This window comes from Petaurus breviceps, unplaced genomic scaffold, assembly GCF_028583685.1.
Source record: "Petaurus breviceps papuanus isolate PSGF00001 unplaced genomic scaffold, PetGlider_PUasm1.0 174, whole genome shotgun sequence".
Classification (NCBI taxonomy): domain Eukaryota; kingdom Metazoa; phylum Chordata; class Mammalia; order Diprotodontia; family Petauridae; genus Petaurus; species Petaurus breviceps.
Genome location: NW_027185761.1, coordinates 16,776,811 through 16,804,764, shown reverse-complemented (window position 1 = coordinate 16,804,764; position 27,954 = coordinate 16,776,811). Strand labels below are relative to the sequence as shown.

The 27,954-nt window shown below is 43.7% G+C and overlaps 1 protein-coding gene across 1 annotated transcript; it reads left to right on the top strand.

Annotated features, from left to right (window-relative positions):
* Positions 1 to 14,172: 14,172 nt before the first annotated feature.
* MCM2 (minichromosome maintenance complex component 2) lies at positions 14,173 to 27,711 on the top strand. The gene is made up of 14 exons (XM_069083828.1): positions 14,173 to 14,290; positions 15,602 to 15,846; positions 16,696 to 16,871; positions 17,470 to 17,730; positions 18,357 to 18,576; positions 19,042 to 19,249; positions 20,805 to 20,939; positions 21,379 to 21,570; positions 22,780 to 22,873; positions 23,360 to 23,610; positions 23,758 to 23,884; positions 25,330 to 25,442; positions 26,063 to 26,650; positions 26,759 to 27,711. The coding sequence occupies exons 1-14, from the start codon at positions 14,285 to 14,287 to the stop codon at positions 26,867 to 26,869; spliced, it is 2,727 nt and encodes a 908-aa protein (XP_068939929.1). The 5' UTR covers positions 14,173 to 14,284; the 3' UTR covers positions 26,870 to 27,711.
* Positions 27,712 to 27,954: the final 243 nt, after the last annotated feature.

Sequence of the window (27,954 nt, the reverse complement as noted above, 5' to 3'; positions counted from 1 at the left end):
AAAATACAATTTAGAGCCAGAGTTCTCATAAGATTTGTGGTCCTCACCTTATTTCAGTTTTAAAGATGCCCAAAAGGTAGATTGATCATGAAAGCCCCCCAAATTTGTAGTTTTTGGGAGTTTCTATGGGTCTTAGGCTAAGAAGGATATCAGTAAGGGTAAAGGGCAGCTAGATACAATTCCTGTATCTTTGCCAAAAAACAATCACACACACACACATACACACATGGTCATAAAAATACTTAACAACAAAGTAAGGGTAACTCTATAACCCTATGTATATATGATCACAATAAAATCTAAGCCCCACTACTCGTATGTGTGACAACAGATATTAGGGCTGGGATAATGTGATTTATGCTTGTGGGATTTTGAGATATTTTACAAAAGGCCTTGCATATAAAAGCTCACCCACCACCCAGTTAACTCAAATTCAAGTTGATTCAATCAAAGCAACCGCAGACTACTTCCATTGTTTTCAGTCTAATCCTGTAGCTAGGTGGCAGCAGAGCTCTGGGCCTAGAGCCAGGAAGACCTCTTCCTGAGTTCAGCTCTGTACCCCAACACTTACTAGCTGTGTGACCCTGGACAAGTCACTTAACCCTGTTTGCCTCAGTTTCCTCATCTATAAAATGAGTTGAAGGAAATGCTAAACCACTCTAGTATCTCTGCCAAGAAAACTTCAAATGGGATCACAAAGTCTGAAGAAACACAACAGCAACATTCCAATTTTCTGAAGCAGGAGGAGGTGAGGTAACTCTCATCCCACCTCCTCATTAAAATGTCTACTAATTAAGATTGTTTTACCTTTGTTAGGGGAGAGTCCAAATGTATCATCAGGCCAATCAGAAGATGCACACATCCAGATTTAAGAGATCCTATCAGCCTTCATTCAGGGTCTTTGGTCATTGAGAAAGGCTGTTGACCCAGTTTACTGCTACACTAGTTGATTGATAAATTGGTCATGCTCAGACAATTGTCTTTCAGTTTACCTTAATTTTCAAAGGTAACAGTAATCTAATAATAACAACAACCCAAATAAAATGGCCTATGTGCTGTTCCCTAAATTCATCATTCCATCTCCCTGTATCAGCAAGCACCCCAGCGTCCCCAGGGTGGCTGCCAACACAGGTTCTTAGATTTGCTTTGTTAAAGAAAAGCAACTCAAAATAGGTTAACAAGCTTACTTTAATCAGTCAAATATGTATTGTTTACCTAGTTCAGGGGAAAAAGGTTAGCACCCCGAACTTCAGAGTATACAGACAGAATTATCAAGACAGAGAAAAAGATCAAGTAGACAAGTTTCCAAACTGTCCAACTATTATATCCATACCAAATCAACATCTGGGGGGGGGGGGCTCTCAACAACTGCTTCCCAGAGTCTCATCTGATCAAATCACAGAACACTTCTCAAAGTGAGCCCCAAAACAAAGCCTCAAATCAGGGCTTATGTAGCCTTCTCCTAACTCAGAGAATGTAACAACCTTCTGGACCCACTGGCCAATCAAAAAGTATCTACTGAAAAACAAGCCTCCCACCCCAGGCTCCAGGTGCACTTTAGCCTAGGGGCAGGGAAGATCTTAAAAATTTACATTCCCATTACACTTTCCCCCCCCCCCCAGCCTGAATCTTTGTACAAGCTATCTCTCATGATTGGAATGAACTCCTTCCTCACCTCTACCTCTTTAAATCCTTAACTTATCTCAGCATTCCCCTCAGGAGAAACCTTCTAGGGGGATAGCCTTTCTTTGTCAATCAGTCAATAAACATTATTAAGTGTAACCAACAGATGTACAGAGGATACATGGGATAAATGAGATAGATTTCAAGGGGTCTGTGAACTTGTATGGGTAAAATTATACCTTTATTTTCATTGATCTCTAACAGAAATTCAGCATTTTTTTCATTATTTAAAAACATTAGTCTAAGAAGAGTCCATAGGCTTCATTAGAATGCCAAAGGAGTCCGTGACACAAAAAAATTTAAGAATACATGAGTGCAGGGCAGCCAGGTGGCGCAGTAAGAGTGCTGGCCCCAGTGTTGGGAGACCTGGGATCAGTTCTGGCCTCAGATACTTGGCACCCAGACAAAAAAATAACTGGCTGTGTGACCTTGAGCAAGTTGCTTAACCCTGATTGTTTAAAAAAAAAAAAAAGAATACATGAGTTCTTAACTTACCATATGCCAAGTGTTCAGCTAAGCACTGGAAATACAAAGAAAAACTTTCCCACCTTACCCTCCTAGTTTTTACTACTCTCTCTTCTTAAATTATCCTTTATTTATTTGTATAGCATATCCTCTAGGCTACTTTCCCAATTTAGTACTGGAAAGTCACAGACTGAGTATGCAGTAGGCAACTATTAGCCCAGGTTCTCCACATACCTCTAACAATACAGCTTATGAGCTCCTACTGGTGCATATCCCTTTGTTAATTAGCCACTAGATACAAGTAGCTCAAGTAAAAGCATTTATAGAGAGGGCATAGTGAGGGCAAGAACAGCAAAACATTTCCCCCATAAACATATATATATATATATATATATATATATATATACAGAGAGAGAGAGAGACAGAGAGAGAAAGACAGAGAAAGAGAGACAGAGAGAGATGGAGAAAGAGAGAGAGAGAACCAGTGGGAAGAGTGATATACAACTTGTCATGCACATAGAATATGCCAGTAGGGAAGCACACACACAGAAACCACATGCAGACAAGGGGCCCTGTCATCCTTTTTATTCTCAGCTGTCATAATGTTGTTCCCACCTGGGCACAATGTCTCTTCTGGGCAGGTTATTCAGTTGGCCTTCTGATTGCCAAGGCTCATTTTTTCTTCGGTTTATTGCTAACTCCTATCTCTGATGCCAAGGGTCACACTCCTCAAGGCTGTTTTCTGATTAAATTACTCAAGTCTGCTCCCTGCTGGACATTATGTCTCTGAAAGCAGTAACTTTGCTATAAAATGCTGTGGATGACTTGAGGGTGTAAAGGTTATGGGATTTAAAGATCTTCCATGCCCCGTTGGACTTGCTGACGTAGCAGGAAGGGGCGGAGCAAGAGGAAGCGGAAGCCAAGCTAGCGTTCCTTCGGTGGCTGGCGGTGGTGGTGACGGCGGCAGCAGCAGAGGCAGTGGCAGCGCGAAGCCCTTTTTGAGTTAGAACTGCTAAGGACTTTCTGCTAAGGACTCCTGCTGAGGACTGCCAGGGGCCGGAGCTGCTGGGAGCGCTCTTCCAGGACTCTGGGTGGTTGCTGTGAGTGGGGAGAGGAGGACCTTTGCCTGAGGTAGCCTGTTCTGTTTTAAAGGCTTGAAAATGTGGGTGCTTTCTACTTTATCTACCTGTGCCAATGTCATAACTACTCTGATGGCTTTCACTTTCTGGTTTTGGGACTCAGTCTTTTGGTATCTTAATAAATTTTCTAGTTTATTTCCTCATATGGCAAACATGACGTATTTTCTAATGGATAATTATATCAGCATATTTGTAATCTCTATAGGCATTGTGAATATGGCATTGCTGATACAGAGGGGAAGATAAATAACCATGACTCCCCCTCCCCCCATAATTGCTAGCATTTATACTGCACTTTACAAATATTTTCTCACTACAACCCTGAAAAGTAAGTGCTATTATTATTCCCATTTTACAGATGAAGAGACTGAAGCAGACAGAGGAATAGTGACTTGTCCAGGATCACACAACTAGTAAGTAACTGAGGCAGGATTTGAATTTGAATCTTCCTGATTCTGGGTTCAGTGTTTCATGCACCATAACACATAATTGCCTCCTCTCTGGTAGAGGTATAAGTGAAAAGACTTTTTCCAGAAATGGCCCTCCTTTCTGTTGTTAGGGGTTATTCTCATCAAATCTGTCTCTACTAGTTCTTCAGTCATTTTTTTAGTGGTGTTTGACTCTTTGTGACCCCTTTTGGGGTTTTCTTGGCAAAGATGCTGGAATGTTTTGCTATTTCCTTCTCTAGCTCATTTTACAGATGGGTAAATGTAGGCAAACAGGATTAAGTGACTTGCCCAGGGTCACACAGCTAGTAAGTGTCTAAGGTCAGGTTTGAACTCATGGTGATGAATCTTCCTGACTTCAGGCCCAGCGTTCTATTCACTGTGTCATCTAGCTGCCCCTCTACTGCCTCTACACCTTCTAATTTCATCAAACTTAATTGATAAACTTGTAAATGTTTCTAAGACCCTAATACCTTGTTGTCTATTACCTTCCTGTTACATTCTTCCATTTCATCAACTGAATTGTCAATTGATCAGGATTCCTTCAATGACTGGTCATGCTCAGACCATTGTCTCTCAGTTTACCTTAATTTTCAAAGGTAAAAGTAATCTAATAATAGTAACAATTAATAACAATAAAATAATATATGATATATTAATAAAATAATGTACATCATACAAATAAGATAATATATAATAACAATAATATTATACTCATATCTTGTATTATCTTGTATCTATACAAATGTCCTATTCCTCCTCTTCTCCCCCTCCCCCACAGTGGAATGTAAGCTCCTTGAGTTAAGGGACTGGTTTTATTTTTGCCATTATATTCACAGTGCATTGCACATAGTCAACATTTAATGAATGCTTGCGGAATTTAAGTGAACTGAAAGCTTGGTTGGCACCTGATTATACACAACCCTAAATATCAAGCCAAGAAGTTTGGAATTCTCTTCCCATACCATCTTATAAAAGTACTTTGTATTTATTCAGTATTTATTTCTCATATTTATCTGGGGACATGTTGACCCACTCCACTTCTCCCTTCTAAGACTGAAAGCTACATGAGGATAGGTACTGTTTCATCTTACCTTTATATAAGAACCTAAAACCTAGCCCAGTGCCTAGCACACTAGTCAACTAGTACCTTCTTGTTGAACTGAACAGAACATTACACCATAGAATGTTTAAATCAGAATGAACCTTAGAGACCCACCCCTTCATATGACCCCCCCCCCTTTTCTCTCTCTCTCTCTCTCTCTCTCTCTCTCTTAATGAGTAGGAATCTGAGAGGGAAAAGTTGCTTAATTAGGGTCATACATGGGGGTGCCTGTGGCTGAAGGCCAATCCCCTAATCCAAACCCTGACCCTTGCAGAGACTTAGCACTGTCTTTAGATCAGAAAGCTTTTTGCCCTTAAGTATCTCTAGGTCAGGTCCTTTTCCATACAGAGTTTTCCTGGAAGGGATCAGCTGATATTCTCAGTTTCCAGGGGAACAGTATTTTGTGCAGAAGGAGGAAAAAACACTTAAGTGGAATTCTGGACACACCCTTATCTGATTGTTGTTCAGTCATTTTTCCCTTGTGTCTGACTCTTTGTGACCCCATTTGAGGTTTTCTTGGCAGAGATACTGGAGTGGTTTGCCATTTTCTTCTCCAGCTCATTTTACAGATGGAGAAACTGAGGCAAATAGGGTTAAGTGACTTGCTCAGGGTCACACAGCTAGTAAGTATCTGATGCATGATTTGAAGTCAGGTCTTCCTGCCTCTGGGCCCAACACTCTATCCAGTACAACACCTAGCTGCCCTCAATTCTCGCATTGGCAATGTCCAAAAATGTATGCTTCATTTTGCATCTTGAGAACAGGTACACAGTCTGTTATCTCTCTGTCAGGAAGTGGGTAGCACACCTCAACATTAATGTTGATATGATATTAATAGATAGATAGACCTATATATACACACATATATGTGGGTCTGTCTGTCTTATAAACACATACTCACACATATATGGTAATTGATAATGAATATCACTCAGAGGGCAATGGGAAAGTGAATGGTGAGCCTGAAAAGGCTGTAACACATTGCAAACCATGTGAAATCCAGGAAGAGATACCTTCAAAGAAATGTATGAGCTAAAAAGTTGTCCAGAGTGAGGGGTAATCAATGGACAGCCTATGGGTTCCATTGAAATATATCCCATGTCAGGAGGAATCAAGGAGAGCCCTAGTATGTTGGGTGGTGCCATACTGCAATGTTTATGGGACAAGGTAAACAAGAGTTGCTTAGGCTGATTAATTAGGAACTAGATGTTTCTAGCTACTTTGTAGGAGGGAGTCTCCATAATGACGAAACTCCAGATCTGTTTGAATATTTCATTATTATCAGTCAGTCAGTCAATGAGCATTTATTAAGTGTCTATGATGATAGCTCACTGAATAGAGTACTGAGTCTGGAGTCAGGAAGACCCGAGTTCAAATGTGACCTCAGACACTCACTAGCTGTGTGATCCTGGATGTTTGGTTTAATCCACTGGAGAAGGAAATGGCAAACAGTTCCAGTATTTTTGCCAAGAAAACTCCATACAGGATCAGGAAGAGTTGGATGTGACTGAACAACAACAACACGTGCTAAGAAAGGCCAAAACAAAAGAAGAAGAAATAGTCCTTTCTGAAGAGGTTACCCATAAAGAGGGTTAGGGTTGCTCTGGAGACCCCAAAATACCAATACTCCTGGTCCTGCTGAATGAATTAGACTCAAGTCTCCTCAGCCAAAGAAAAGTTTATTAAATGTTTGTTTGTATTGGACACAGAGTTAAGTCTGTGTTAAGTCATTAAGTCATGGCGCTCTCACACACATGGAGGGAAGATGGGATCTTATATACAGAAAGTTGTGGGAGGAATCTAGGGGTGGTCGAGAGGAGTTTGGGGAGGGTCTTCAGGAGGAGTTAATGAGGTAAATGAGTGATTAAGGGTGGGAGGGTGCAGGAGGCTACCTGGAGACTACAGACAATGGTGGACTAGGCCAGTTCAAGGGTGGATTGATACTTTGATTGGCTAAAGGGTGGGAAGTAGATGGACAATGGAGGGCGGCCCCGAGGCTAGTTACAGAGGTCTGGGCCCAGCCACAATGTAAGGCTTATTGCCTCATTGCAAATGCCTCATATGATTTAATCAGAATTCAAGGCGGGGTTTCCAGAGCCTGTACCTCAAAGATTCAAGGAGAACTGAAGCAGGCTCTCAGAGCCCATACCTCATCACTCTCCTCAAAGAGTTTACAATCTAAATGAGGTGACATAAATAATCCTGTCCTTAAAAAGTTTGCATTCTAAATGGGCTGAAAGAGCTCTAAATCAAAGACACTGAATATTTGCATGGGGCAGCAGACTTAAGAGAAAAGGTTGTGAGAGGTGGTCTTTAGAGTCTAGGACTGACTTTTGAATGGTGGATACATTTCCCTGGGAAGCCAGCCCCCACATCTCCCTTTAGTCTCAGCACCTGAAACCTTAGAGGTTGTTAAGAGCAGATTCCCCTGGGTAAGATTGTTCTATCTCTCCTTAGTTGAGCAGATGTTTTATCTTGCTACTGTCTGAAGAGCTCTTGTATGTTCTTTGATCTCTTCTAATCTGTATAACTTCCCCTCTCTTTATTTTTTACTTTGATAAAGAGGTTTACCAGCTATTTGTCATGGTCTTTTGTGTAATCAGTTTGGTTGGAGGGAGTTAAACTAACAGCGGGAAGCCTAGTGTTACCCTCCCCTTGATGGTGATGGGTAAAGTGCTTTTTATTCTGGATCCCTTATTGTACTGCTAGGCTACAGATATTTGATATGTGGTAGATAGATATAATTTTAGTCCAATGTCCTCCTTGGCAATAGGAGAGTATAGGAAAGACCATGCAGTTGTGCTGATCTGGAATCCCACCTGCTCTTCCCCTGCTATACTATTGGTTGTACAGACAGGGGACCTCCTCTTGCTCCCCACTGAGAGGAATGATTATTTCTCTCTCATTAATTATTGAATTAGGACCAAGATTTTTTCAGAAGCCTATAGCTTGTTCAGCCTCTGAAAGACATTGTTCAGACCCAACCCAACCATACAAGGAATTTAATCTAAGGTAGGGAAGCCCATTGCTCTCTACAAAAGTATGGGTGGGGATGAATTCTTTAATTAGATTGTCCAAGGCTGGGAAATACAGACATCAACTACATAATGAAAGTTATATCCCCCAACTCCTCATTAGAATAGGTCTGCCTCTCATTGTAATTTTCATTCTCTCTCATTAATTAGACTTGATTGCCACCCTCAGGAACACCCACTCTTCCAAGGCCTGAGCCCATCATCACCATGATTGGTTTTTGGCATTTTGAGAGTGTCACTGACCATTTTATTAATAAAATGCTAGCATTGATTAATTAATTAATAATAAATTATATATAATTAAATAATAATTTATTTGTTAATATTAAAATTAATAATTTATAAAATTTTTAACTACCCAAAAACTCTCTCAAACTTTTAAAATGTCACATCACAAAGACAGATCACAGGAATAGGGAGCTATCAGAGCTCATTATGCAGGGTGAGAGGAGAAGATGTGGTTGAATATAAATTTGTTTTGTTTTATTTTGCTTTTTTTTTTGAGGGGGGGAAGGCAGAGCAATTGGGGTTAAGTGACTTGACCAAGGTCACACAATTAATAAGTTTTAAGTGTCTGAGGCCGATTTGAACTCAGGTCCTCCTGACTCCAGGGCCAGTGCTCTATTCACTGAGCCACCTAACCACCCTGAATATAATTTTTTTTTTTTAATCTCATTGGAAGCTGAGTGGAGGATGGATTGTAATGGAGAGAGAATTGAGGCAGGAATATTTGTTAAAAGCCTATCATGGGAGGCAGAAGATAGATTATGAATACTTGAACTAGGATTGTTGCTATGAGAGTGGAGAAAAGAAGATTTTTAGGAGAGATATTGTGAAGGTAGAAATGACGAGGTTTGGCAACACCTTGGATGGATGGATAGGAAGAGTGAGAAGTGAAAGATGACACCAAGATGGTAAACCTGGTTGACTTGAAGGATGATGGTGCCCTTAACAGAAATAGGAAAGTTTGGAAATGAGGAACACTTGGAAGAGACATATAAAGAGTTCTGTTTTGGATAGGTTAGGTTTAAGATGCTAACAGGGAGGACCAGCCAAGATGGCAGACTAGGAGGAAGCGATGCAGCCCAGCTCCCCAACAGCAACATAAACAAAGATGTCAGATAAGCACCAGAAGAAACTATTCTCAGAAATCTAAGGTGAAATCATGGTAGGTCATCTTTCCAGCATAAGATCACAAACTCAAACCATGGACAAATGAATACAAGAGGAACTGTGGAACAGGGGTGAGCCAGGATTGTAGAACCAGACCTGAGGAGCAGAATGAAGGGATGGGCATCTTGGTCTCAGTCCCTGGGTTTGGTGACCACAGCTTTGTCACTGTGACCCTGGAAAGGAGACCTTAGCTCAGCACCCTCCCTCACATCCTACCCCATGAGATGCAGCTCTAGGATGCAGCTCTGCTTTACAAAAGACATGGTTCTATTGTTCTACATAGGAGAAGATCTCAGGGCCAGACCCTGGGTGACAAATGGGGCTACAGCAATGTTTTTATGATCTTAGGGGCAGAAACAGAGATAAGGCAGGTCACAACAGTCTTCCAGAGTGTGCAGAGCCTGGCCCTGACACCAAATCCCAATCTAGGAAGTAAGTCTGGAAGAATGAGTAAACAATAAAAGATGAAGAGTTATTATGATGCCAGGGATACCCAAGTTGAAAATTCAGTAGGGAAGAATAACCCCAAACACCTACAAACAAATCCTTGAAGGAAAATACAGCTTGACCAGAAGATCTTTTAGGATTCCTTGAAGAAATGAAATAGGCTTTTTTTTTTTTAAAGATGCCTATGGGAATCCAGTTTGAGTATCCAGTTGGAAATGAGTGACAGTATCGTGGGGGGAAGAATAGAGTCGAATATATAGATCTGGGAATCACTTACATAAAGATGATGATTGGACTCATGGGAGCTGATGAGGTTGCCATAGGGATAGCATAGGGTAAAAAGAAAAAAAGAATCTCAAGATAGAACCTTGGGGGACACCCATAGTTAGTGGGCACGACATGTTTGAAGAGCCAGCAATGGAGACTAAGATACAGCAGTTATTAAGAGAAGAACCAGGAGATACTAATGTCAAGAAAGCCCAGAGGAGACTGTGTTGTTGCATGAATCCATTGACTAACCATTGCCAATAACCTGGCAAGAGAAAGAGACCAATTTTTACTGCAGCTCATTCATTCAGAGTGTGACACATTCCATCTGCAATTGATGGAAATGTGTGTCATTCACAATTCAGCTAGTAGTACTTACATAAGACAAAGAAGAAAAGACGGCTGCTTATTATACAACAACTGGTTACACAAAGAAAAAAAAGTGTGCTCATTAAGGAAAATGTATATCACTAGCTACAGAACATAGAGAAAGGAATGTGTCCTTGTTAGTATGGCTAGTTGTACTAAGTCAAAAGGAACTATACATTATGTCAGACAGGATAAAGAAGGGAAACATTCCCTGCGCTGCTGAAGTTCTCCTTTTGTAGCAATTAAGTCTTTTGTACCAATTAGGGGAGGAAAGAAGACGCTGAAGGAAACCAGTGTTGCAGCTGGTAGTTTATGCAGGGGTCGTACACAGCAAAATCACAAATACAGAACAAAATGGAGTTATTTAGGTCAATTCCTAACAGACTACTCTTAGCTCTCAAAAAATCCATTTTTAATAGTATCCAGGAGGAGAAAGTGATCAATGGTGTCAAATGCGGAGAGTTCAAGGATGATGATTGAGAAAAGACCATTTGATTTCATAATTAAGAAATCATTAATAACTCTGGAGTGGGAAGTTTCCATTTAATGATGGGATTGGAAGCCTGATTATAGAGGGTTTAGAAAAGAGTGAAATAGAGGCAGATATTCTGAATGTAGATTATTTTCTCAAGGAGATTAGTCATCAAGGGGAGGATTGGTATAGGATGATAGCTCTTGGGTATGGTGGGATTGAGTGAGGGACTTTTAAGACATAGGCATGTTTGTAGGTAGTTGGGAAGAAACTAGACAACTAGGGGGTACAGTGAATAGAGTACTGAACCTGGAATCAGGAAGACCTGAGTTCAAACTCAGCCTCAGATATTTATAAACTGTGTGACCATGGGCAAATCAGTTAACTGTTACCTGCCTCAATTTCCTTAACTGTAAAATGAGCATAATAATAGCACCTACCTCCCAGGATTCTTGTGAGGATCAAATGTTTAAAGATCAAATATTTGCAAAGTTCTTAGCACATCCTATCTCCTTACTACATGATTGTTATTTTCCTTCTAGTAAACAGGGATATCTGGAAGATAAGAGAGAGAATGGAAATGACAGTGAAGGCAGTAGGCCAGAGAGATGGATAGCGGATGGGATCAAGGACACATATAGAGAGGTTTGCCTTGGTAAAGAGAAGGACTACTTCATCTGAGATGAGTGAAGGAAGTGGGGGAAGAATTCTCAGTGATGGATGTGAGAGGAGGCCCTGGGAAGGAGGAGCACTTGGAAAAGGCTTTCAGTTTCCTTTTCAGTCAAATTGATCCTAGGTCCTCAACTAAAAAGGTGTTGGGAAGGGGTGCATCGAGATGCTTGAAGAAAGAGGAGGTTTGGAACAGCTGGTGTGGAGAATGGGATGTTGAATCTACTAAGGAGAAGTAGAATGTTTGTAATAACATAAATAGAATCTATCCAAAAGCAAGGATACATACATCCCCAGTAGGTAGGCGGTCAAAGGATATGAACAATTTTCAAAAGGAGAAATACAAAGTATTTATAACCATATACTCAACATCATTAATAATAAGAGAAATGCAAATACAAACCACCCTGCAATGTTGTCTCACACCCTGCAAGTTGGCATAGATGATCAAAAATGGCAACAGTCAATGTTGGAGGGATTGTGGAAATGAACATAACAAAATGATAAACATCTAGCATGACTAGAATGAAGAGATATAAGAAGATACCCCCAATCCACCTCTTTGGGGAGGTTGGAGGGCTACACAGCTTACACAGAGCATGTGTTTTCTTTTTCAGTGTATCAGTTGTACTGATTTCTTTTCTCTTTAAAATACTATGTTATATGGGATGGTTCTCTAGGAAGAGTATCTGGAGCCTGTCAGAAGTACCAGAGCTGGCCTCTAAGCTGTGCTTGGCCAAAGTTGAACAGAGTAGGCTAGAGAGAGGATAATCAGAAATCAAACAGAAGTTTAATTTCAAAGTGAGGAAAATGATTTGCAAGCAAGGTGCCAGAGCTCCGCCCTTAGTGGGGGGACCAGAGGCACTGTGGGGGGAGCTCAATGCTTGTATCTATGTATGCTGTAGCCCTAACAATGAAGGGTAATATTAACAATGTGACAAGTTTGATTCATAGTAGGGCTTGATTACCAGAAACAATTTTGGGATTTTGCTGTGGTGATCATCAAGAGGGTGAATGCAAAGGATTGTTGTTATGCCAAGCTGAGGGTCACAGCCTGCTTGCTGGGCCTTAGCTCTGGAAAATAATGTGTCTCCTAATATCTTGACAGGAAGAATACTGGGAATAATAACTATGATGATATAAAAACAAGACATAGACAAAAACTTATTTTTTAAAAATGTTTGCCTTGTGGTAATGAGGACCCTGTTGAAATTAGGTAATAATTGTAGCCAATCCAGTCAGCATCATATTCAAAGCCCATGAGTAATGTAGGCTTAGGGTCTGGCTATGGATAAGACAAGCAGATTCAAGGATAAATGATAGAATGGAGTTGGCTCAACAAGGGGTCCAAATAGGGAAGAGAGGAGAGTATAAAGCTTGTGGAAGGGAAAGTACTGAGGGGTGGAGGTTTGTTGTTGTGGTTTAGCCTTCATTTTCAAAGAGGACAGATGGCATAACAGGCAATGTCTTGATTTGAATGGGAAATAATTTAAGAAAGCCATCAGCCCCATTCTCTCTTCCAGGGTCATTAAAGTCCAGTGGAGGACAAAAATTAGGATGACTGGTGATGGCTTGGGATGCAATGCAGTGTCTTGGTATCGCATATGTCTGCCCAGGCTGTAAGCACGCCACAGTGCCTGCTTCCACTATCTTTCTTCCATCTTCCACTTTAAATCACCCCCTGGCTGGTCTACGGTAAGAGGGGATTCAGCTGTGGCAGTGAAAAGGTGCATATTTGCTGTTTTTTTCATGGTCTTGGATTTGTTCTCATTCCCAGCTTGGCCCCAGTGGTTGTTGTTCTTCATTCTTGTAGACCAGTGACATCAGGAAGGTGGCACCATGACATGTAAGTGAATTGGATTTAAGTGAGGCAGGGCTGCACAGTCACAAGCCTCACTTTAATCTCCGGAGCCATCTGGGTCCAGCCATATTTAGCTCAGGATGACTGGAGATGGCCCTTTAGGGTCAGCATAGGCCCAAACTCCAAGGCAGGGCTAACTCTCATGTCAGTGACACACATTTCGGGGGTCTCCCATGGACAGAACCTGGAAGGTCTTGCCTCATCACTTATTTCCTAGGTATACCCTCCAAGTTTCTTGCCACTCTCAGAAAACGACTACTTTTGCATAAAAGGGTGGGAGGGCCCTAGAGGACAGAGAACTAGGCCAGGGGTCACAAGGAATCACGAGCACAGGGGGCCTGAAGAAAGGTTCCGAGCAGACACAGGGGTGCAGAATCGGGAACGAGGGGGGCTCCCGCAGCCGCTCCCTGAGGACTCTACGCCTCCTGGGGCCAAGGCTCCCGACAACGCCCCAAGCCTCCCACCAGGCCACGCGTCCCTGCGCGGCAACTGAAGCCCCCGTCTTCCCCAGATTCCGCGGCTCGGGCCTGATGCAAGCTCGCTGCCCGGGTCCGAGGGACACGCGGAGGGTCCCAACTTCTCTTCCCATGAATAACAACCTATCCACCTAATTTTATTTAAAAAAAAAAAACCACCAAAATAAAACCGAGGGCCATTTGCAGGCCTTCCCAAGGCCCCGCCCCCTGAGGGCCCACAAGGTGTAACTTATTGCACCCACGTTCTCAAAGGGCAAACTGAGGCTGGGGGAGGGGGCTGGCTGCCGCTCTAGGCCCGATAACCGGAGGGCAGAGCGCGGGGTGCAGCCCACCGCGGTAGACTCGAGCGGGCAGAAGGAGGCCGGGACCGGGAAAAGCTTAGCCCAGAGAGCGGCTGGGGGCGGGGGGCGGAGCCGAGAGGAATCCATGTTCCGGGGCCAAGCGGCTCCGCGAGAGGGGGCGGAGCTTCATGCTTAGCTCGGCTCTGGATTGGCTGGAGTGCCTCTGGGCCCGCCTCCTGACCGCCTTCTTCATGCATAGTGATGACGAGCACGGGGAGCATATTAATTATTCATGACGTTTCGCGGGCTCCCCTGTGTCACGTGGCCTTTTTCGCGCGAAAACTTTTTGCTGGGGTCGGAAGGAGTTGCGGACCAGGGAGCTGAACTGAAGCAACTATGGCGGTGAGCGGGGAGCACGACCAAACTGGGGGCCGGGAAATGGCAGGAACGTGACAGAGGGAGACCCGTGAAGCGGATACGGGGGTCTTTGAGGGACCCAGCGGGGGCTGCGATGAAGTAGGGATAGAGAGAAGGGGGAGGGGGTGGCGGGAGAGAAAACTGTGAATGACACGCATGTGCAGTGAACAGGCGAGGGGCCCTGGTGCCTCCCACGGGGGGAGGGAGGGGAAGGAGGGGAGTGAAGGTTGTGCATAAGTTCCACGGGCATTTATTAGGCACTTGCTGTTTAGGGCCCTGTAGTTTGAGTGGGGACGAGGCCCCCACCTGCAGAGAGAACTGTGGGGATGAGCCCACTAGTGGGAGGGTGGGCTGCAGATGGGAGGCCATTATCGGGTGGAGGTGAGGAGATGGACCAGAGGGGTTAGCATGGGGATGGGGCGGAGACAGTGAGCCAGGCGGGTTGAACCTCTCCGGTGAGGCACCCTGGGCACGGAAAGGTGGGTAACTTGCCCAGAGTCTTGCAGTCTGCGGAGCCAGGATTCCAGGGGAAGGTCTGCTCCCTGAACTCCGGGTGCTGGGGTCCGTGACCCACAAAAGGACCTTTGGAGGAGATGCAGTCTTTGCTGTCATTGGAACCTAAACCTAGTGGGGGAAAAGACAGGCCAACTACACCCAGGTGTGCTGGAGGGACGAGGCACCGGCCTGGGTGAAGGAGGTCGGTGACAGAATCCAGGGAACCTTCAGTTAACCTGGGCTAAGCGCTGGTGACATTGCCAGCCCTCTCCCAGCCCTAAACTGAGGCAGAGGGAAAAGGCTCTGTTCTCAGGGAGTGTGCCTTGTACTCGAGGTACATGGGCAAACAAAATACTTCAGATGTATGTGGGAAGAGCTTCCTGGAGGAGGGAGCATTTGAGTTGGGCTTTAAACAGGTGAAGAAGGAAGGGGGGTGGCAGTGCACCTATAGGAACGCTTGTAAAAGTGAGGAGGGGGCTCCTGGGGCTGAGCAGACTCAAGAAGCATTCTCCTCATGGCCTTAGAGAGCCTTCCCTCTGAGTCTTTGAGGTGCTTAAGCATCCTTCCCTACAACTTGAATCAGCACCAGGACTGAAAGTGCCCCAATTCATTTCTGCCTTCTCGGCTGTGACAGAAGTTTTTTCTTCTTTTAAAAACATTGTTTCCTTACACTTCAGTTCTCACTCCATAGATCCTATTCTGGATGCCAGCTCTTTGGCCAAAACAGGTCCTCCTGTGAAATTCTCCCTGTCATTGCCTCTACACAAATGCAGGACTGTTGATAGTCTGGTCCTTTTTCAGGATTCTTCAGAGTCTTTAAATATAGCCTCCTCCAGTCCAGCCCGAAGGTACAGACGTGTCAGTGACGGTTTGACATCCAGCCCTGGGCGAGGTTCCCGTCGTGGGGGCACTGATGCTTTGACTTCTAGCCCTGGCAGAGACCTGCCACCTTTTGAAGATGAATCAGAGGGTCTTCTGGGCACTGAAGGACTTCCTGATGAAGAGGAAGAGGATGGAGAAGAGCTTATTGGGGATGGAATGGAGAGGTGAGATGTTTAGGGAAAAAAGCAGAATTGGCGATGGGAGGGTCAGGGCATTTGAGAATTATTCTAGACTAGAACTAGGTAGGATACCAGGAGTTAATTCCATTTGTCACTGTTTTTAGAAAGTTTCTTCCCCCTCCCTTTCATAATATATGGAGGTGATAGCAGTGAAACGACATACTAGAAGTTTTCGGATGTAGCCTGAGTCATACATCCTTAGGAGAAAATGTGTCTCCCTATAAACACTTTTATCAGCAGAAGAGAAAAAACAGATCAATGAATTAGGCATGCAGCTAATAAAGATTAGATAACCAACACATTTTTAAGGCTCAATTAAACACCAAAATGGAAATTTTGAAAGTCAAAGAAGAGATTAGTAAAATTGAAAGCATAACATATAAAGAGGCATTTTCACTTTGCTGAGATAACATATTATAGTTATTAAGTACAAACTGCACCAACACTTTTGGAATGTCCTGTGTTTTGAGTGTTAGGTTATAATTGGGCAGACACATTGCTCTAGGGACATCAGAGATTCTGTACTGGATCTTAGCAGTGGTTTTTTGTCCAATATTCTTTTTCTGACAGCAGCATCAAAAGATGATGTGTGGAGAGTGTCACTGCCCACCATGACACTGACCATAAAGATTGATGTTCTGTAAACATCCCTAACTTTAAGTCATTAGTTCTGTATCCATTAATAAAGTACATTTTGATCTCTGGGGTCTTGAGGCCTTATGAATGAGATAGTTGCCCTCTGTAGCCCTGGGGCTAGCCACATGAGCCCTGTGACATAAGAACTTGGGTTGTCTTTCCTCTGCATTAACTGTCCTTGCTCTTGGGTCCCCCTAGGGATTACCGAGCCATTCCGGAGCTAGACACCTATGAGGCAGAAGGGTTAGCCCTGGATGATGAAGATGTGGAGGAACTGACGGCCAGCCAGAGGGAAGCTGCTGAGCGGGTGATGCGGCAGCGAGACCGGGAGTCTGACCGAGGCTTGGGGCGCATGCGTCGGGGGCTGCTCTATGGTAAGCATTCTGGATTTCTTCTTTGGGTTCTTTTTGGGGTAAGCAGCAAAAATTGCTTGATGCTATTATCTCTTCTCTTCCCAGGGTTTGGGAATAAAACCTTGGGGGGAAGAAGAAAGTGGGGAAGGAAGATGATATTTATGCTCTGTTAAAGTGACCTGCCAGGGGCGGCTAGGTGGTGCAGTGAATGGAGCGCTGTCCCTAGAGTCAGGAGGATCTGAGTTCAAATCTGGCCTCAGACACTTAACACAAAAACTAGCTGTGACCTTGGGCAAGTCACTTAACCCCAATTGCCCTACCTTCCCCCCAAAAGGCAATAAATAAATAAATAAACAAATAAATTAAAATCACCTGCCATCCAACAAGTCCATCTCCTTAGGGCTACCATGATTTCCATGGTATTCAAACTTTTTGGTGCTTCCATTTGTCTCTCTCGGCTATAGGTGATCTATTCACTCAATAATGGGAAAGGTGGGTATGGCCAAAGGGAGCAAACTGGATTGGTGGCTGAGAGGTAATGATCTGGTAGGCAGAGGGTATGAATTAGAAGAGGGGAGAGACAGAGGAGGCTGACAGGCATGTTCCTTATGGTCTTCAGATAGTGATGAAGAAGATGAGGAACGGCCAGCTCGGAAGCGGCGCCTGGTGGAGCGAGGTACAGAGGAGGGAGAGGAGGAGGAGGACATGATAGAAAGTATTGAGAATCTAGAGGACTTGAAAGGCCACACTGTTCGGGAGTGGGTAAGCATGGCAGGCCCTCGACTGGAGATCCACCATCGATTCAAGAACTTTTTACGTACTCACGTAGATGGACATGGTCACAATGTCTTCAAGGAGCGAATTAGCGACATGTGTAAAGGTATGTGGCCAGGGCTCCCTTCCCTTTTCCCTGCTCTCAGACCCAGTCCCATTTCTTGTTAGTGTTTTCTCCCTTTCAACATACTTTGCACATCTAGTTTGCTATTTCTTTTCTCCCAACAAGATGCTATTTTTAGCCTTATGACAACTCCTTTAACAGATAAAGAAATTAGGACACAGGGAATTCTAATGTGTTGTTGAAAATCACCGAGCTGAAGTGAGCAGGGCTAGACCCAGACTATATGATTTTTGATAATTCTTGCACAGTGCTCTTTCTCCATGCATTCTGTCCTGATTCCAACATGGCTGCATTTAGGTTAGCACCTTGTTCTCCCCAACGCAGGTGGAAGGAAACCTCAGAACCCTAGGGAAGAGCTGCCATTTTTGCAAAGGTGCAGCTGTCCCTTTCAGACCTGTTGGCCAATCCATCTGCCCTGTGACTGAGTTCTCTGACGTGTTTCGTATTTCCTAATTATTGTGTGAGCTCTATGAGATCTGTCTGACATTTTCTCTTGGTATCCTAGAACTTAACAGAGTGCTTGGTGTTAGTAAACACTTACTACTTACTCATTCGTTCATTGGTTCATCTAGTCATTCATGCATTCATTTATCTTTCTACTTCACCAGAGAACAGGGAGAGTCTGGTAGTAAACTATGAAGATCTGGCAGCCCGGGAACATGTCCTGGCCTACTTCTTACCTGAGGCACCGGCAGAGCTCCTAGGGATCTTTGATGAAGCTGCCCGAGAGGTGGTGTTGGCCATGTATCCCAAGTACGACCGAATTGCCAGTCACATCCATGTCCGTATCTCCCACCTTCCCCTAGTAGAGGAACTTCGCTCACTCAGGTGAGAAAGAGGAGCAGAGGCGGGGTCCTCATGAGGCGAATGGGCAACAGGGATTACTTATCAGTTTCTTCTGCTAGACTTTCTGAAAGCTGGGCCTCTGTGGGGTTTGCTTCACTCTTTATAGAACTGGATGGGATAGTAGAATAAGAAATGGAAGTCTCATTAACCTTTTGGGCAATGGTCTGCTACCCAGAAAACCTAGGGGAAGTAGGGGTCAGCCAATGGGAGCACCTGCTATGGAAGCAAATCCTGAAGAGTTCTGTCTAGTGCAGGGATAAATAAAGATAGATCGGGGTATTTCTGCCCAATAGGGCAGCTGAGGCTTTTATTTTCTGGAACAGGATTTCTTTGTGCCCTGAATAAGAGTACTCCATTATTCCCTGCCCCGGGGAGTGACCCCCTGGCCAAAACCAGTTTGCCTGTAGCCTCGGAATGGTTCATCTTCCCTTTTCCCTATCCCCACAGACAGCTGCACCTGAACCAGTTAATCAGAACCAGTGGAGTGGTGACCAGCTGCACAGGAGTCCTGCCTCAACTTAGCATGGTCAAGTACAACTGTAACAAATGCAACTTTGTCCTGGGGCCATTCTGTCAGTCCCAAAACCAGGAAGTGAAGCCCGGCTCCTGTCCTGAATGCCAGTCAGCTGGTCCCTTTGAAGTCAACATGGAAGAGGTGAGCACAGGTGGCAAATCTCAGTCTTGTTAGATGGTTCAGTGGAGAGAGTGTTAGGCCTGGAGTCAGGAAGGCCTGAATTCAAATCCACCCTCAGACACTTGCTAGATGTGTAACCCTGAGCAAGTCACTTTACCTGTTTGCCTCAGTTTGCTCATCTGTAAAATGGGGATAATAACAGCACCTATCTTCCTTAGCACAGTGCCTGGTCCTAGTAAATGCTATATAAATATTAGCTATTGTTATAATTATTCTGTTACGACTATTGTCTGCTTGGAGGAAAACTCAGCAGGCAGTATGAGACAGTCATTTGTTTTGACTGTTCAGGGCACATGGCGGGGTATTCTCTGAGTCTCATTGCTCTTCCTCTCATAAAAGAGGAGTCTCAGCATGTATCCATAGCATAAGTGATTCCTTCCTGTGCTTCCTGGTGTATCAGGATGGATATGAGTGAGAGACATTTGTCCAGCTTCATCTTCAGCAGCGCCTCATGACCTTGGATAAGTCACATCTTTCTTTGCCTTCATCTTCATCTGTCATTTCACACAACACCACTCCCTGAAGGAGGGGGAAGGATCTGACCAAGAGAAGGAAATAATAAGTCAGGTGGTCAGCAGTGATCCTCATGTCCTTTCCATTGGAGAAGTCTTCTAGAGAAGGGCATATCCAGGAAGATAGAAAGTATATACTTTCTGTACACCCCTATACGGGGGTGTGGCATGGAGTGACATGTGGGCTCTTGCCTTAGCTCCCCTCCTAACAAGTTGTGAGACCTTCAGCAAGTCATTTATCCTGTCTATATTGGTTTCTTCATATTTGTCGGTATAAGTATCTGTATCTATGTTTCCTGGCCAATTCCATAGGGATGTTATCAGAATAAAGTGAGATAATGTATATGAAAGAGCTTTGACAGATTAAAAGTGCAACATAACAAATACATGCATTACTGTCCCAGAGGAGGAGGGAATTATTAAGTTTGCACTGTCAATTACATTAAATATTAAGCACCTGCAGTATTCAAGGCTGTGCACTGAAGGAATACAAAGGAATAAAATTGAGGGTCCTTCCCCTCAAGTGAGATGGCTAAACACATAAGTGTAATACAGAGAAGGATACTGAGTGCTATAAGGGGGTCAGTGGTTTTAGGGATTTGGGGGAAAGCAGAGATCATAAATCCTGAGTGATTGTGGAGACTATGAAAAGTGCTGCTTTGAACTGAAACTTGAAGAATGGGTAGGATGTTGATAGGCAGTGATGAAGGTGGAGGCATTTTAGGCAGAAGGAACAGTGAGCAAAGATGGGATAGTCGGAAAATGAAGATTTTTTTAGGAGAATTGCAAGTGTTCCAGTACAGCTGGAACATAAGGTATATGTAGATGACAGAAACTGAATGGGTAGATTGAAGCTAGAGCATAAACCTTGATTTTCTTAAGGAGTTGGGTCTTGATCTTGTATAGGCACTGGGGAGCAGCCATAATTTTTTGAGCAGGGCAGTGGCATAACTAGAGAGCAACGTTTTAGGATTCTCTCATTGGAGTGTCCTTTGTCTGTCTAGACAATCTATCAAAACTACCAGCGCATCCGAATCCAAGAGAGTCCAGGCAAAGTGGCAGCAGGCAGACTTCCTCGGTCCAAAGATGCCATCCTTCTTGCTGATCTAGTGGACAGCTGCAAACCAGGAGATGAAATTGTGAGTGAGAAGGAGAAAGAGGGAACTGAGCCACCTTCACCTTAGGACTACACACTAGGAAATGCAGAAGAGTGGGTACAGATTGGGGGAAAAGATGGGTGTGGCAGTGTTTGTAATGGATGAAATGCATATATAACTTGAACAAATCCAATGAAGAAGCCTGCTGTGATAACACTAGAGTGGAACCTTGCTCTCCCATTCATTCATTGAATAATTTAGGGCAGGACAACATATTTGTACCCTGGTTAGATAAATAACTTGGATAATGGGGTTAGGAATTATTTCCCCTATATTAAATAATTTTCTAATCTTGGTACTTCAGGATTAGAGGGCTTAAGGAAAAATAATAAATTGGTGGAGGCCAGCTGTGGGGTGGGATCTAATTTTTAGCCTTGCTTTTCCAGTTACGGCCATTGACCCTCCTTTTTTTCCCATCCAGGAGTTGACTGGCATCTACCACAACAACTATGATGGCTCCCTTAACACTGCTAATGGCTTTCCTGTCTTTGCTACGGTTATCTTGGCCAATCACGTGGCCAAGAAGGATGACAAAGTAGCAGTAGGGGAGCTGACTGATGAGGATGTGAAGACTATCATTAGCCTCTCTAAGGATCAGCAGATTGGAGAGAAGGTCAGTTAGATGGAGAAATCTTGTGTATATGCTTAGCAGTTAAAAATCTTCTCTGAATCACCTTGACCTCTCCTGTCAGTCTTTAATTCTGGATTTGTTCTTCCCCCAAGTGACCAGTGAATATATTAGAGAACTGTGGGTGTGTCCAAGAAACCCATAAGGTAGGACAGAATAGTTAACGAGATCCCTAATTTTGAGGCACATAACTGCAGTCAATTTTATTTCCACTGTGTGGAGCTGATGCATCACCAAACCAGAAGAATGGGCCTTTGAAGGCATGCAGTGCCTTAGTGAGTGATATGCTGACTTGGAAGGCAGGGACCTCTTCGAGTTCTAGGCCTTGTTTCCCCACAGTAGTCCTTCTGCATGATATTATCTTTACCTCAAGAGATGAATGACTCTATAAACTGTCGGAAGCTTATAACATTATTGCCATTGTTTGAAAAACAATGTGCCTACGGTTCTAGGTTCCATCATGCTTTGGGATACTTGTGTGAGAGGCAGAGGATCAGGTACAGCATTGTGCAGGGGTGTGAGTCGGGGGCAGAGCATGTGTGCAGAAAGTAGATTACAAAGGAGATTAAAGAACCCCAACACCTGGGGGAGGAGGGTGGTACGTCCCTCTCTTGTAGCATCCAGTGCTGTCATTCTGCCCTAGTCTTTTCTACTGAAGAAGAAAGCCCTATTAGGGAGTTAATGTGGTTACCTAGTTCTAGGAGTTTTTGCATTTTAATATAGTGGCATAGAGAAGAACAGTGGTGTGGAAGAAAACACACAGGCATCATGGGGTTAGAGAATTCTCTACTTGGAATGCTTGCAATGTTCTTCCACCTAATCGTTGCCTCCTGGCTTCCTTCAGGTCCCACCTCAAATCCCACCCACTGCCCAAAGCCTTTCCTGATCCCTCCCTTAATGTCAGTGAAGTTTCTCTGTTAATCATCTCCCGTTTGCCCTGTCTATCTTGTCCATTGCTGTTTGCATGGTGTCTCCACCAGGAGACTATGAGCTCTTCAAGGGCAGGGAAGGCACCGTCTTGTCTTGCCTTTGTGTCCCCAGTTCATACATGTTTATTGACTGATTAACTAGAGAACACTCCTCAGAATTGCTTATTAGAAATCACCTACCTTTCTGAGGCTGGCTTTTACTGGGGTTAGGGGGTTCCAGATGCTGTCAGCACTTGTTGCCTCACACCCTGATTGATTCTTTCAGGTCTTTGCTAGCATTGCTCCCTCTATCTATGGACATGAAGACATTAAGAGAGGACTCGCTCTGGCTCTATTTGGAGGAGAACCCAAAAACCCAGGTTAGTGGCAATGTATGACGGGGCTGACTTGTGACTTTTTCAATGCTGACTTTCTTCCTCATCATTATTTTAGTACACATCCTATTTAGGAGCAGTTTTATATGAGACCAGTTTGGCAGAAGTGTATGTATTTTGTAGTCTGCAGTTTGAGGGTAAGGACACATGTTCAGAGGTTGCTTGTGTTGACCAGGAATAACTGGTAGCTTTTGGTAGCTCCCCATGCTCTTCATACCCTAACCAAAATGGTCTGAATGACCCCCCCACTCTCATAATACCTTGATGCCCCCCACTTTGTTTTTGTCCATCAACTAGTTATCATGGTATGATGCTGGTTCTTTGTCCCTATTGCCCTCCTGACTCATGAGTGACAGAGTAAGGAGTCAGTGGATAATTCAGCTGCCTGATGAGTCCCTACCTAGTTCTTGCCTTCCTTACTCCAGGACAGTGCTACCTGTCCCCCAAACATTTATCCCTTTCTCCTTTTAGGTGGCAAGCACAAGGTTCGAGGTGATATCAATGTGCTGCTATGTGGAGATCCTGGCACAGCCAAGTCTCAGTTCCTTAAGTATGTGGAAAAAGTGTCTAGCCGAGCCATCTTCACCACTGGCCAGGGGGCCTCAGCTGTGGGGCTCACTGCATATGTCCAGCGGCACCCTGTCAGTCGAGAATGGACCTTAGAAGCTGGAGCTTTGGTTCTGGCTGACCGAGGAGTGTGCTTGATTGATGAATTTGACAAGGTGGGTGCTTGGGCTTTTTAAGGTGTTGAAAATTGAAAACTGATTTATGGGAAAAGATCTTGGCTGAACCTGAGTCTGGTATCTAGGCATATAGATGAATATTGAGGGAGTGGGGATGTGGACTAAGGACACTTGCCTGTGCTGCAGATGAATGACCAGGACAGGACCAGCATCCACGAGGCCATGGAACAGCAGAGTATCTCCATATCCAAAGCTGGCATTGTCACCTCTCTACAGGCCCGCTGCACTGTCATCGCTGCTGCCAACCCCATAGGTATTAGGGTTGGGTGGGTGGGAATGATTCTTCCTCTTTGAATATAGGAACTGAGGAAAGGGCTTGGCTCCTAGTACAAGACTGTGTCAAAGGGATTCTGCCCTTGTGTTCTAGGAGTCCAATGGCTTGTTAGCTTCTGGTCTCTACGATTAGAGCTTCTGCTCCCCACCTTTGGTTTGGGAAAGTAACTGATAACAAGAGGTGCAACAAACCTTCCATAAAATATGTTCATTTATGATAGAAACACTAAAAATAATAATAGCTCTCATTTACATAGTGGTGTAAGATTTGTGAAGCACTTGGCATCCATTATCAGGATTGAGCCTCTTAACAGTCCTTAGAGGTAGGTGCTATTATCCTCATTTTACAGAAGAGGAAACAAGCTCAAGAAGTAATTTGCAAGTCACAGTGTTTCATTAGACACTTGAACCTGCATTTTCCTGGGTTCAAACTCAGTTCTCAGGCACCCACTATGTTCTGTAGCATTTTCCTTTTATTTTATAGCTATCTTTTCACAACTTTTCCTTAATATGAGAAAAAGTATTTGTTTGAAACTTAGGAGCAGGAGGAGATGCTTTCTGACTAAGAAGGGCAAAGCAAGGCTGCCTGCTGTCAACATTACTGATCATTAGAGTTTTAGAAGTACTAGCTATTGCAGTCAGATTTTTTAATAGCTTAGAATATATCAAATATCCATTTGTGGGTAGTATATTTTATTTAGGAAACCCAAGAGACAACAAAATTAACCAAAATAATACATTAAAATGAGTAACAAGATACCAAAATTTAAGAGAAACACACTAAAACCAGAAGCTGATAAAACATCACAGCATTTAAATGTATCAAATATTAGCTCTTTCAGAGACCTATACTAACTGTAAAACAGTTTTGACAATAGTAAAAGAAGAGTTAAGTAATTCGAGAGATGTTTAGAGTAAGTGGCTTAGTTTGAGTCAATAAGATGGTGATACTACCAAAACTGATTTGTGGATTTTCTGTGATACCCAAATTAATATAAGTATTTTTTACATTTATACATCACTTTTGAGATCTGTTTAGAAAAAAAGGATGAAGGTGGCACTAGGAAGGCAATCCTAGGGTCTCAATTGAGCATTTATATTTCATCTGCATCTCCACTCTTTCTTTGTAAATGTGGGAGAAGTCAGGTCCATACTGCCTTGCAGAGCAGGTTTCCATCAGGCAGTTCAAGTGTTGCTACACATCTTTTTGTTATTAGCTTTCCTTCCCTGAGAAGCAACTGGACCCTCTGAACATTTTCCTAGAGCATTCAACCCCTACAGAAATAGAATGTCTCCCTGTCTTTGCAACATCTATTTGCTATGTGGACCATTTTGTCCTTGTGCAGGAGAAAGCATTCTGAAAGCTGAATAGAGGCACAGAGACTTGGGGAAATAAGAATTAATTGAATCACCCTTATGTTACAGGAGGGCGGTATGATCCCTCCTTGACCTTCTCAGAAAATGTGGACCTCACAGAGCCCATCATCTCCCGATTTGATGTCCTGTGTGTTGTGAGGGATACTGTGGATCCTGTTCAGGTACTGTTCCGCTCCAAGAGATTTGAGCAATAGGCTTATTAATAATGAAAACTCACATTTATTAGTACTTTACAGTTTATAAATATAGTGCCTTCCTCATAATCCTATGAGGTGAGAGGTTACAGGTAATAGTCTTCCTGTTCTACAGATGTACTGAGGCTTAGAAGGTTAACTGACTTGCCTAGTCACGTGGCTAGTAAATGTCAGAGCTAGCTTTCAAACCCAAGTTTTCTAACTCCACAGCCAGTGCTCTTCCATCAAGAGTCTCCAGACTAAGGGTTCCTTAATATTTAAGTTAGAGGTTAGTGAGAATAAAGGATGTCATTTTTTTAGCTATCCAAGTTCTCAGGAATTTAACCATGGACCCTTTGGGGGTCCAGAGACTGTAGGGTATGGGGCTTGGGAATGTGCCCCAATAGAGTAGTAGCACTGAGCAGAAGGAAAGGGACCGCCGGATTGGAGATATCATTCTTTTGGTGAGCTGGTTGTCTTCTCATGGCCACTTCATGTCATTTCTCCTATCTGGCTTCCTACGGGTCAGATGATTGGATGACTTATGACAGGATATGGATTTGGTTTTGAAAAGCAAAGTGTCCTGACCTTTTCCTTCCCCTTACCAGGATGAAATGCTGGCCCGCTTTGTGGTTGGCAGCCATGTTAAACACCACCCCAGCAATAAGGAAGAGGAGGTAGCCAGTGGCAGGACACTGGAACCAGCCCTACCTAACACATATGGTGTGGAGCCCTTACCTCAGGAGATACTGAAGAAGTATATCATCTATGCCAAGGAGAAGGTCCACCCAAAACTCAACCAGATGGACCAAGATAAAGTTGCCAAGATGTACAGTGATCTACGGAAAGAATCCATGGCTACAGGCAGTATCCCCATCACGGTTTGGCACATTGAGTCAATGATCAGGATGGCAGAAGCCCATGCCCGCATTCACCTTTGGGACTATGTGCTGGAAGATGATGTCAACATGGCTATCCGGGTGATGCTGGAGAGCTTTATTGACACCCAGAAGTTCAGCGTCATGCGCAGTATGTGCAAGACCTTTGCTCGTTACTTATCATTCAGGAGGGATAACAATGAGCTCTTACTCTTCTTCCTGAAGCAGCTAGTGGCAGAACAGGTGATCTACCAGCGCAACCGCTATGGGGCCCAGCAAGACACCATTGAGGTACCTGAGAAGGATCTAGTGGACAAGGTAGGGACTGAGAGCAGGGATTTGCTGTTCTGGGTCTTAGGGCCACATTTGGGGAGTATGGGCTGTTATATAGCATACTTTTAATTCCCCTAAACTCATTTATTTTAGGCTCGTCAGATCAACATCCACAACCTTGCTGTTTTTTATGACAGTGAACTCTTCAAAATGAATAAATTCAGCCATGACCTGAAACGGAAACTGATTATCCAGCAATTCTAAGACCTCAGGACACTGTAGCTAATAATGCACTTTGCTTCTGGAAGGTCAAGTCAACTTTGAGCACCCTGTTTGCTTTGTGCCTTACCCGAGAGCTTTGTTAAACCACCAATGGACACGGGAAAATGGTGGAGTCCTGTTGGTTCAGAGTTTGAACACTTTAACTTGGCCACTAGGGTCCCCTTGGTTGTGGTTCTGAAGGTCACTAGTTGTGGGCTAGAATGGTCATTTTGTATGTTCTCTTCCTTTGCTGCTTTGGATGCCTGTATTTTTATTTTTCTTCCTCCTAGCTTCTCTGGAGCTTGAGCTCAAGACCTTGTGATCTAAAAGAGGGTCCTTTCCTATTGGTTTTGGTCAGAGAAAATTTCCTGTTTAATATTCTGATGGCAATGAGATAGATACCCTGGCCCTGCCCTTAGCCGCCTTTGGCCAGATGAGGTACTAAGAATGGTTTCTTCCATTTCTAGTATTTCATTTATCATCTTTGGTTGTTTCTGCCATCCTCTGCTTAATAGCAATGACAAGTGAGTAGGAAAGACTAGTGTGTATTCACTTCTAGAACTGTCTGCCTTATAGTCCTCTGAGTAGAGGTAAATGTTTGTAAAGAACAGAAGAACAGAAACCTGGCAAAGTAAAGCATATGATTCTGACTCCACCTGACTTACCTCAACTGAGGAGAGTTAAGTAGCAAATATGTGACTAGAGGACCAAAGGTTCTATCATCTTTGCCACATCCACCTTTTCCCATCCCAACTCTTTCCTTTTTACCATTAGTATTTGTACATTGTATTTTCACTTTTGTAGTTTTCATTTTGCATAAGATGATTAAAATGTTTATTTGGAAATGCTGATGTCTTAGTTCTCCTTTGAGGCATCAGAGTATAGTAGAAATAGTTCTAGAACAGAAACTCCCTAGTTCTGCCTGCCACTTAACTTAGCAGTGTAGCCTTGAGCCTTCAGTCTCCTAATCTTTGGGGATAATCTTGCTTTGACTGCCAAGGTCATGAGGGGTCAAAAGAGAAGGCAGTGTGGTATAGAGGATAGAGTGCTGGACATGGAATTGTGAAGATGTGGGCATTAATTTTGTC

Excerpts from the sequence above, each read along its gene's own strand:
- MCM2 (XM_069083828.1), top strand. Across the intron at positions 18,577-19,041 it reads GAGGAACTTCGCTCACTCAG|ACAGCTGCACCTGAACCAGT; the intron begins GTGAGAAAGAGG and ends CTATCCCCACAG. Across the intron at positions 23,885-25,329 it reads CGCTGCTGCCAACCCCATAG|GAGGGCGGTATGATCCCTCC; the intron begins GTATTAGGGTTG and ends CTTATGTTACAG.